Source organism: Amblyraja radiata, chromosome 3 (genome assembly GCF_010909765.2).
Source record: "Amblyraja radiata isolate CabotCenter1 chromosome 3, sAmbRad1.1.pri, whole genome shotgun sequence".
Lineage (NCBI taxonomy): Eukaryota > Metazoa > Chordata > Chondrichthyes > Rajiformes > Rajidae > Amblyraja > Amblyraja radiata.
In genome coordinates, this window is record NC_045958.1 from 126559066 (window position 1) to 126571235 (window position 12170).

Here is a 12170-nt window from a genome sequence, read left to right on the forward strand (position 1 = left end):
CCCGTCCCTACCTTCTCCCAATATCCCCTGACTCCGCTATCTTTAAGAGCCCTATCTAGCTCTCTCTTGAAAGTACCCAGAGAACCGGCCTCCACCGCCCTCTGAGGCAGAGAATTCCACAGACTCACAACTCTGTGTGAATCATGTATCTGTACACTGTGAACGGCTCGATTGTAATCATGTGTTGTCTTTCCGCTGGCTGGTTAGCACGCAACAAAAGCTTTTCACTGTACCTCGGGACACGTGACAATAAATTAAACGGAACTGAACTAGTCCCATGTCCGTGCATTTGGCAATGTCCTCCAAAACTCTTCCTATCGATATATCTGTCCAAATGTCTTCTAAAAGTCATAATTGAACCCGCTGCTATAGCTTCCTCTGGCAGCTTATTGCAGACACGAAAAGCTGCAGTAAATCAGCGGGTCGGGCAGCATCTCTGGAGAAAAGGGATTTGAGATGTTTGTCAGGAGACTATGAGACCCATGAACTAACATCTACAGTTTCTCCCTATACAGCCTATTGCCCTCGGAGTGAAAATGTTGCCCCTGGGGTCCCTCTTAAATCTCTCTCCTCTCACCTTTAAACTGGCCCTCTAGCATTATTTCAGTTTAGCTCAGTTTAAGTTCAATTTATTGTCACGTGTACTGAGGAACAGTAAAAAGCTTTTGTTGCGTGCTAACTGGTCAGCGGAAAGACAATCTATATAATTAAAAGTCTCATCTTGACCACTTCCTGTTTGCGCTGTGCTTTGATTTTAGAAAAAACGCTACCACATATGGCTGTGATTTTTTGGCCATCTTACTCAGAGTCCTCCTCCGCTGCGCAAGCCCCGAGTAGTTTTCCCATCGATGAAAAATAAAAGACTTGTTAGCGTTTAAAAAATCTTGAGATTCTCTCTCCTGTCAGTCACCGCCATGAAACCCACACCCCTTCCGGTGGGAGGGGGGGACTTTAAAACCCGGAAGTGTGGGCGTGGCTCAGTCTGTCTGCAGGATGGCGAGGGAGAGGTCACAACTGTCTGAGCTGGGAATCTACAGAACACTGTGAGTATGCAATGTACTTGAATAAATGATTTGTTAGCCCTTAATGAATATGAAATTAGTTATTTGGCCTGCCCTGTGCTTGAAAGTGCAATGGCAATGGAAATTAATTGGAAATGCAATCAGCTGTTTGGCTTGGGCCTGCCCTGTGCTTGAAACTGCAATGCCAATGGAAATGAAGTGAAAATGCAATCAGCTATTCGGCTTGAGCCTGCCCTGTGCTTGAAAGTGCAATGGCAATTAAATGAAAATACAATCAGCTGTTTGGCTTGGCCTGCCCTGTACTTGAAACTGCAATGGCAATGGAAGTGAAATGAAAATGCAATGAGCTATTCGCCTGCCCTGTTTGAAACTGCAATGCAATTGGAAATTGTAATGTATTCATGCATATTCATGTATATGCTAACAGAATAGAATAAAATGCCTTTTATTGTCATTCAAACAGCTTGGTTTGAACGAAATTGCATTTTCTATAGTCTTACATTACAAAAAAAACCAAGACCTACACTTAACACAGTTTACATAAACATCCATCACAGTGGATCTCCAACACCTCCTCACTGTGATTGAAGGCAAAGTCTTATCTCGTCCCTTTGTTCTTCTCCCGCGGTCCAGCAGTCCAACTGCAGCATCGAGGCGACTGGGGCTCCAGATGTTAAAGCCCCCGGTGGGTGATGGTAAGTCCAGCAGCCGTTTAAGCCGCGCCGGACGATGTTAGGCCCTGCCTTTAAACCCCGCGATACCAGCGGGAGAAGTTGCCGTTGCGGGAGCTCAGAAAAGCACTCCCACTAGGGACCTGGAGCTCCCGATCCTTCTATGCAGGGGACTGTAGTTAAAACAGCATCTGTACAAATCAGCAAGAGTTTGTCAGGTTATCTCTATGTTGTGTCTGCGTGGCAAGATGTCGTCCTTGGGATTGTATAACATTTTAGACTGAGGTTATTTTTGTCGAATTCTTCAAGCTGAATAGCGTTTGTACAGCGAGGTTTTAGATGAATTGTTACACCAGAACAGACAGGAATTCGGGATTTTTGAATGGTCTTTAAAAAATAAACAAAGAGAACGACACGATGGCAGCGTCCATGGGCTACATCAGAAACCTTGGCACTTTTGACAAGAGTAGAGAGCCGTTCAGCTCCTATATGGAGAGAGCAAACATGTTTTTCACGGCAAACAATATAATGGAGATTAGTGGTGAAGGAGAGATAGTGACTGAAACAAATAAGGCCGTTTGCGAACGCATGAAAGTGATTCTGCTCACGGAGATCGGTCCTGAAGTGTACGGCACACTCGTGAATCTCCTTGCGCCCATTAAGGCAAAAGACGTGCCATTCAATGACATTATGAAGAAGTTGGAGGAGCATTTCAACCCAAAGCCTCTGGAAATTGCAGAAAGCTATAAATTCAGCACTAGAAACCAGGAGCAGAATGAGACAATCGATGAGTACATTGTTGCCTTCAAAAACGTAACTTTACACTGTAACTTTGGAACCTTTCTTGGACGAGCATTATGCAACAGATTTGTTTGTGGTCCAGTGGATGAACAAATTCAGTCCAAACTCATGAACACTCCAGATCTCACATTTGAGAAAGCATGCAAGATTGCTACCACAATGGAGATGGCATCAAAGAATGCTCGCGAGTTTCACCCACCACGAACTGCAATGACCGTTTATAGTCACAAGGCAGAGCCTATGGCCAAATCAAGAGGTGCTAAACCAAAACCAAAGTGTGGTGGGGAGCCGAGTTCAGCCAGTTGTTATCGTTGCAACGGTAATCACTCCTCCCAATTTTGTCAGTTCAAAATGGCCAAGTGCTATAACTGCCAGAAGAAAGGCCATATAGCCTCAGCATGTTGGGCCAAGCTTAAAACAGGAAACCAACAATCTGCGGGAATCAAGCAACAACACTAGAGAGGAGTTCACAACTTGGAGATGAACCCAGATGGAAATGAACTTGGGTTGTACACCATTTATGCAACCAACATCGATAAGCCTACAACCAGCCAAGGCAAGGACTTTCAAACTAAACTATTGATTAATGAACAGTTAATCGATATGTGTATTGACACGGCAGCAGGTTGTTCGGTCATGAGCAGAGACCTGTACGTAACAAAGTTCCCACAGATACCATTGTTTGAGAGTAAGGCCAAGCTGAGAACCTACTCGGGCGAAGTTTTGGAGACATGTGGACAAATGAACTGTAAAATTCAGCATAATGGTCAGTCAGTAACACTGCCCATCATAGTGGCCAGCTACAGAAATAAACCAACCCTCCTTGGAAAGGATTGGCTGAGTAGAATAGAATTAGACTGGAAGAACATTTTCAGTGTTGATTTGACCAAATCACATCTTGAAAACGTAATAAGCAAACATGCAAACATTTTTGCTGACAGTTACACGGGAATAACAGGGTACTCTGCACACATTCGACTGAAGCAAAATGTGAAACCTGTGTATTGTCAACCAAGACCTGTACCATATGCACTAAAGCAACAAGTGGAGGAAGAACTCGACAAGTTAGAGCGGAATGGAGTACACGTGAAAACAGACCAGAGTAACTGGGCAACGCCAATTGTGGCCGTAACCAAGGCTGATAAAACTGTTCGACAATGTGGTGACTACAAAGTCACAATCAACCAAGCCGTTGATGATGAACAATATCCGTTACCAACCTCGCAAGATCTGTACGCAGAACCTAGCGGAACAAGAGTCTTCACTAAACTGGATTTATCTCATGCTTACGCCCAACTCAATGTCAACAAGGAAAGTCAGCAGTACTTGACTATCAACACACATAAGGGCTTGTATTCATTTACAAAGCTGCCGTATGGTGTGAAATCCTCCCCGAAAACCTTTCAGTCTGTCATGGACCAAATGTTACAAGGCACTGTGTGTGCAACCAGGATGACCTACTGATATTCACAGAGGGCATGGTGGAACATCTGGAAATCCTCGAGCAAGTTCTCACACGACTGAACTGCCACAATGTCAAAGTGTGACAAAGTAAACATGCATTTGCGCAGTCAGAGGTGGTCTACCTTGGACTCAAGGTGGATGCCAACGGACTTCGCCCTGTGAAGGCGAAAGTGGAAGCAATAGTGAATGCTCCAAAACCCAACAATGTGTCAGAGCTGTGATCATTCTCAGTTGTTGGTTCATCTTTGGCTGGAATCATTTGATCGACATGAACACTTTTGATCCGATCTCCAACTTCAACTAAGTATCTTTTTGTTCCACACACTTCCACTATTTTCCCAACATCCCATTTGTCTCGACTGGACGTCGGGAGGACTGAGAACACGAACCTGCTCATGTGGCTTGAAGTACCTCTCCTATTTGTGAGAGTCAAAATGGCGTTTTTGACCTGTTTTTGTTCAACTCTCAAAGCCAAATTGGGTTGAACTAGACTTAGGCGTATTCTTAGCCTTCTCTTCATCAGCAGTTCTGCAGGTGAGTAGCCTGTTGTGTGTTGTGTGGTTCTGTACTTCAGCAAGAAACTAGCCAAACGATGTTTCATACTGAGCTTTGAACTGCCCTGCAGAACCTGTTTCTTGAGCATCTTTGACAACTCTAACAGACCTTTCTGCTGCCCCGTTAGAGGCTGGATGGTATGGGGAAACAACGTAATATAACAGAAATGAAATGTAGTTGTTTGGCCTGCCTGAAACCACTAATTTCGTCCCACAAGGCCCCAATTAGCCGAGAAACCAGTCCCTTTTGCCCAAAATGCCCGTATTAGCCCAGGAGGATCATTTTGGCCCAAAAGGCCCGTGCCAGGCCAGGAAAAGTCCAGAAAAAGTGCCTTTCACCGAGATTTCTCAGATTTTTTTTTAAAGAGCCCATTCAGCCCATCAGGCCTGTACTAGCACAGGAGTCCATTCGGCCCATCGGTAAGTATTCCCCTGCTAGTATTAAACCTCACCCCAGTATTTTTCTCCCTCCCTTCATTTGCTCCCTGTGAGATCCAGGCCAGGATAGACTTTCCTCCTTCATTGCTGTGATCTGCAGAAAAAGATGAAAAATGTCTAAAATTGATTCTCCACCCTCTCCCCCTTCTCTCTCACAGAGTCTCTCACCTGTTTTGGATAGAATTTCTGGCAGTTTCTGAGCTGCCAGCCCACCAGGCCCGAGTGACTGAGCTGCCAGCCCAAGAATCCCTTCGGCCCACAACACCCATACCAGCGCTCCAGAAAGCCCCCCCCCCCCCCTCCCCACTGGCCAGCAGGATTAGAATTGGATGGAGAGGTGCAATATTGCGTTGGGTGACCCAACGAGTCCCACTTGGTCTAGTACACAATTATAATTGAGTAATTCGCTGTGTACAGATACATGATAAGGGAATAACGTTTAGTGCAAGATAAAGCCAGTATGGAATCCACTACCCTGGGGAAAGACTGAACATTCACTGTATCCATAACCCCCCTAGATCTTGTACACCTCAATAAGGTCACCCCTCAGACTCGACGCTCCAAATAATAAAGTCGCTTTCAAACTGAGAGAAGCACTCACCGATTGTGTCGTGGTTGTGGATGTTAGCTCGGTATGCCGACACTCTGTGCTGTTGTGACCCAAGCTCTTTGATTGGTTTATATGGTCCACAATTTGTCTCAGGATTTGGGAAAACATTCTGTGAAGAATCAGTCAATCTCTCAATCAGTCGTTAAAAACATGCAACAGCTGTTATTCAAGATTCAATAGAGTTTATTGTCGTGTGTCCCAGATAGGACAATTAAATTCTTGCTTTGCTTCAGCACAACAGAATATAGTAGGCATAAATAAATACAGAACAGATCAGTGTGACCATATATCATAGAATATATATATACACAAATAATCAGATAAAGTGCAATGGGCTATTAATGTTCAGGGTTTTGTTTGAGTTGAGTTTAATAGCCTGATGGTGGTGGGGAAGCAGCTATTCCTGAACCTGGTTGTTGCAGTCGTCAGGCTCCTGTACCTTCTACCTGAAGGTAGCGGGGTGATGAGTGTGTGGCCAGGATGGTGTGGGTCCTTGATGATACCGGCAGCCTTTTTAAGGCAGCGACTGCGATATATCCCCTCGATGGTAGGGAGGTCAGAGCCGATGATGGACTGGGCAGTGTTTACTACTTTTTGTAGTCTTTTCCTCTCCAGGGCGCTCAAGTTGCCGAACCAAGCCACAATGCAACCGGTCAGCATGCTCTCTACTGTGCACCTGTAGAAGATAGAGAGAGTCCTCCTTGACATGCCGACTCCCCGTAATCTTCTCAGGAAGTAGAGGCGCTGATGTGCTTTCTTTATAATAGCATTAGTGTTCTCGGACCAGGAAAGATCTTCAGAGATGTGCACGGCCAGGTATTTGAAGCTCTTGACCCTCTCCACCATCGACCCGTTGATATAAACGGGACTGTGGGTCCCCATCCTCCCCCTTCCAAAGTCCACAATCAGTTCCTTGGTTTTGCTGGTGTTGAGATCGGTCAAACGGTCGATCTCACTTCTTGGCTGACACATTTCCACCAATACGGACAGACTGTGGTCTGTGAATGAGGAAGTCGAGGATCCAATTGCAGAGGGATGCACAGAGACCCAGTTCTGCGAGTTTGGTAACCAGCTTGGAGGGGATGATTGTATTAAATGCTGTGCTGTTGTCAATGAATAACAGCCTGACATATGAGTTTTTGTTGTCCAAGTGGTCCAGAGCATAGTGGAGAGGCAGCGAGATTGCATCCACCGTTAATCTGTTGTGGCGGTAAGCGAACTGCAGTGGGTCCAGGTTTTTGTCGAGGTAGGAGTTGATTTGTGCCATGATCAACCTCTCAAAGCACTTCATCACCACCGGCGTTAGTGCCACTGGTCGATAGTCATTGAGGCACATCACCTTGCTCTTCTTGGGCACTGGTATAATTGATGCCCTTTTAAAGCAGGGGGGAACCTCAGACCTCAGAAGTGAGGTTGAAAATGTCCGTAAAAACTCCAGCCAGTTGGTCCGCACAGGTTTATAGAACACGACTGGGTATACCATCAGGTCCAGGCGCTTTTCGAGGGTTCACCCCTCTGAAGGATTTTTTGACCTCGACCTCAGTGACTGTGACCGAAATACCATCACGACGAATGGGGGCTCGGGAAGGCACATCAGTATTCTCCCTATCAAAGCGTGCGTAAAACGCATTGAGCTCGTCAGCGAGTGATGTTTCGCCGACATTCGAGCTGCCTCCTGGTTTTGCCTTGTAGGAGGTGATTGCATTCAGGCCCCGCCACAGCTGCCAAACATCTGTCTCATCCTCCAGCCTGGAGCAGAAGTCCCTTATTGACGGTCTTACCAAGGTCGTATCTGGACTTCTTGTAGACCACTGTATCATCAGACCTGAATGCCTGGTGTCTGGAATTCAGAAGGGTGCGGATCTCATAGTTTATCCAAGGCTTCTGGTTAGGAAACACTCGGAAGGTTTTTGTGGGGATGTAGTCCTCCACACATTTCTTTATGAAGTCTGTAACGACTGTGGCGTATTCGTTCAGGTCCGTTGCCGAGTCCCTGAACATTGCCCAGTCTACAGACTCCAAACAGACCTGGAGTTGTTCCTGGAGAACCCTTCAGGCTGGACCGCTGAGTCTGGGGAGCTGGGGGTGAGCCATGTCTCGGTGAAACAGAACACAGAGCATTACCTCGGATAAAGCAGCCTTGCCCTTAAGTCCTCCACTTTGTTTTCAAGTGACTGTACGTTGGCCCGTTGGATGGTAGGGAGAGGGGACCGAAGTCCCCTCCACTTCAGTCTTACTTGTAGTCCTGCCCGACAGCCACGTTTCCATACTTCATGAAGCCCTCCTCGGTGTTTGAAGGTAGAGTACTTATGGGTCTCCGCGAGGTCGGGGAATCCACTGAGATCGGGAATTCCCTTACAGTCGGCACCTCCAGCTCCGTTGCTGCTGGGAGATTCTGCCCGACTGCCTCGATTCCGGACTCTATGAAGGCCTCCCCGGTGTTTACAGGTAAGGTTCTTGCTGTACCTGCGTTCCTCCGCGAGGTCGAGGATTCCCTTACCATCACTCCGATCGGGGATTCCCTTACCGTCGCTAACATCGGGAGTTTGCAGTAGCACTAATGCATTTAAATGTGTTAGCAGCTCGCTACTTACAGCGTTGATTTCAGTGGATTCTCTGATGCAGGTGAGTTCAAAAATACTGTATTTCACTATTTTTTATTGTGGCGTTCGCAAAATGTTCCCGCACGTTAAACCAACATTTGTATCAGGCAAGTGAACCATCCTACCACAACTAGACAGCAGCGCTGAACTACTATCTACCTCATTGGTGACCCTCGGACTATCCTTGATCGGATCTTACAGGCTTTACCTTTCACTAAACGATATTCCCTTATCATGTACCCGTCACAGTCTAAGAATAAAGGGTAGGACATTTAAAACGGAGATGAGAAAAAACTTTTTCACCCAGAGTTGTGAATTTATGGAATTCTCCGCCACAGAATGCAGTGGAGGCCAATTCACTGGATGGATTTAAAAGAGAGTTAGATAGAGCTCTAGGGGCTAGTGGAATCAAGGATATGGGGAGAAGGCAGGCACGGGTTATTGATTGTGGATGAACAGCCATGATCACAATGAATGGCGGTACTGGCTCGAAGGGCCAAATGCCTCTTCCTGCACCTATTTTCTATGTTTCTACACTGTAAACGGCTCGATTGTAATCATGTATAGTCTTTCCGCTGACTGGTTAGCACGTAACACAAGCTTTTCAATGTACCTCGGTACACGTGACAATAAACTAAACTAAACTGAACTGAACTGGGTGGCACAGTGGCACAAAGCTAGAGTTGCTGCCTCACAGCGCCAGAGACCCAGATTGGATCCTGACTACGGGTGCTGTCTGTACGGATTTTGTACGTTCTCCCTGTGACCTGCGTGGGTTTTCTCCAGTTTACTCCCACATTCCCAAGACGTACAGGTTTACAGGTTAATTGGCTTTGGTAAATTGTAAAAATTATCCCCAGTGTGGGTAGGTTAGTGCACAGGGTGATCGCTAGTTCATAACTGCTAGGAGCAGAATTAGACCATTCGGCCCATCAAGTCACTCCGCCATTCAATCTGTCTATCTCTCCCCCCTAACCCCATTCTCCTGCCTTCTCCCCATAACCCATGAGACCCATACTAATAAAGAATGTATCTTTTGGAATGTGGGAAGAAACCGGAGCACCCGGAGAAAACCTACGCGGTCATGGGGAGAACGTACAAACTCCGTATACACAGCACCCATAATCAGGATGGAACCCGGGTCTCTGGCGCTGTGGGGCAGCAACTCTACCGCTGCGCCACCATGCCGCCCATATATTTCTGGATTCTCATCATTTAAAAATATTTCATTTTATATTTCTATTAAACGGACAACCGGGGTAGACTCGGTGGGCTGAAGGGCCTATCCCTGACGGGCAGATCCTCCCACAGGTGAGGTTGGCGCTAGCTGTTGGATTAGGGCGTGTGTTGCTGTTGTCCTTTATGTGGTGTTGGCGCCTAGTCCCCAGGGTCTTGAACCACTTGCAGTCCTGGTGCTTCAGGCCCACCTGGAGGACATTTCTCCACCTCCCCAGCTCCGACAAAAACAGAGCCCCTTTATTTAGACCCATCTTCATATGGAGGTACTGGGAGCTGTGTGACTCACCTTCCAGCTATTAGGCTGACACTTGTTCTGCAGCCATTCCCAATGCAAGGACAGCGATCTGTTGGTCGTCAAATCTTCACTGAGGAATCCCATGTTCTGAGCAAATATTGAAGCTGTGGGGGAAAACTGTGTTTATAAAAATAGCTGGGTGCAAGAAGAATATCGTCAAGCGCACTGTTATGGGCCTGTCCCTCATGCCGAATTTTTAGGCAACTGCCGGCGGCTGTCATAGTCGTAGCAGGTCACCGAAAAACCAGCGGCAACCTACGTCATCCTGGCAACAACCTAAGACACCACCTACGTCGGGACAAGTCAAGCTGCGCTCATTGGCGTCAAACCCACTGTCGCCGAAAAATTTCAACATGCTGAAAATTTAGCGGCGACCAGAAAGATGCTACGACTTTTTGCGCGACTGAGGAGACGACTCCCGGCGAACATGTGGCGACAAACTAGTCACTTGTAGTTGCCTAAATAATTGCCTAAGTGGGACAGGCCCATTAAAGTGACAAGGGGTTGAGTGAGTGATAAGGAGACAAGACATGGGTGCAATGTGCAGAATAATAAGGTTATTTATTAAACAGAAATATTAAATGGAATATTTTTAAATGATGAGAACCCAGAATGATATGGGTGGCACGGTGGCGCAGCGGTAGAGTTGCTGCCTCACATCGCCAGAGACCCAGGTCGATCTTGACTACCGGTGCTGTCTGTATGGAGTTTGTACGTTCTCCCTGTGACCGTGTGGGTTTTCCCCGGGTGCTCCGGTTTCATCCCACACTCCAAAGAGTGCAGGTTTGTAGATTAATTGGCTTTGGTAAAGATTGTAAATTGTCCCTAGTGTGTGTAGGATAGTGCTGGTGTACGGGGATTGCAGGTCGATGCGGACTCGAAACTAAACTAAGGGACCTGGATAAATATTAAATATTACACTCTATGAAATATTACACCAATAAATTAAAAAGAAAATGGTGATTTGACCCTTTTTGTTTTAGAGGGCGAGATGAAAGAGTGCTCACGAATAGTCATCTTAATGGAACTATGTGGATCTCAGCTGGAATAAATTATAATTATTCTAACAAATACAATTAAATATACAAATCATGGTTTTGTGTGTGTGTACTACCACAGACTTGTTTTATTTTCTAACTGCGTTTAGCACTAATGACTTGTGGATACAGGGAACTGCAGATGCTGCGTTAATTCCAGAGACATTTCAGAACCTTGGGGGTTGCAAGATGGCGAGCTGGAATGTGGCGAATATCTGCGTCCTGTTCCAGAAGTGGATCTAAATGTACCTCAGATCAAGTATGGTTTTTAAGGGAGAGTTGCTGCCTTACAGCTCTCAATCCTGACCTTGGGTGCTGTCCAGTTTGTACATTCTCCTGTGACTGCGTGGGCTTTCGGTCCAACTTGCCCACACCAGCCAACATGTCCCAGCTCCACTAGTCCCACCTACCCTTGTTTAGTCAATATCCCTCCCAACCTATCTTATCCATGTTCCATGATTTGACCAGGTAGCATGCAGAACAAGCTTTACACTGTACCTCTGTACACATGGTGTCAGGGGTTATGGGGCGATACCTAATTCTGCTCCCATCACATGACAATAATAGGGACCATTGAGAAGATCCAAAGTTTTGATGAAAGGCAGAAGAAGCTGGGAGAGTTGTACGGTCGGTCGATGAGGATGTGAGGTTGATTACCTGACTCTCCCACCAGCAGCGTGTGAGTGCTGTGCTCCATTACTGCTCGAGCCACACTGATCGCACTTTTAATCCTCCGCAGGTCCCCGACTCCCCCAACCTCCATCGTGCCACTGCAGATACAACACAAATCATATCAGAGTGATATAGGCAGATTCACTGGCCTCAAGATCATAGATTTAGTTTAGTTTATTGTTTCGTGTACCGAGGAACTGTGAAAAGCTTTTGTTACGTGCTAACCAGTCAGCGGTAAGACAATACATGATTACAATCGTCATCCACTGTGTACAGATACATGATAAAGGGAATAACGTTTAGTGCAAAGTAAAGTCCAGTAAAGTCCGAGGGTCTCCAACGAGGTAGATGGTAGCTGAGGACCGCTCTCTAGGGTTGATAGAACTAGATTCAGATTAGTTGTCGATAGATTCAGGGAGTTTCTTCCAGGCTGATATCAGGCAACTGATATCACTTGTTGGTGTTAAGACGGTTCAGTTGTCTGCTACTGACTGACTAGATTACTGACCTAAGTGTGAGGTGTAGCATTTTGGGAAGTCAAACCAGGTCAGGGCCTTCACAGTGAATGGCAGGGCTCTGGGGAGTGTTGTAGAACAGAGGGATCTGGGGGTGCAGGTACATGGTTCCCTGAAAGTGGTGTCACAGGCACGTAGGGTGGTGAAGCAGACTTTTGGCACACTGGTCTTCATCAGTCAGGGAATTGAGTACAGAAGATGTTACAATTGTACAAGACTTTTGTGATGGTGAATTTGGAGTACTTTGTT

The 12170-nt window shown here is 46.3% G+C and overlaps 1 protein-coding gene across 1 annotated transcript in view; it reads right to left on the reverse strand.

Annotated features, from left to right (window-relative positions):
- The window catches only part of LOC116971527 (N(4)-(beta-N-acetylglucosaminyl)-L-asparaginase-like), a 33284-nt gene that overhangs the window by 16244 nt on the left and 4870 nt on the right, over positions 1-12170 (reverse strand). Inside the window, exons 3-5 of the mRNA XM_033018761.1 lie at positions 11392-11504; positions 9689-9801; positions 5552-5669 (exon numbers count right to left, since the gene is read on the reverse strand). Of these exons, the coding sequence (XP_032874652.1) occupies positions 5552-5669; positions 9689-9801; positions 11392-11504 (344 nt within the window). The remainder of the gene's footprint in view (positions 1-5551; positions 5670-9688; positions 9802-11391; positions 11505-12170) is intronic.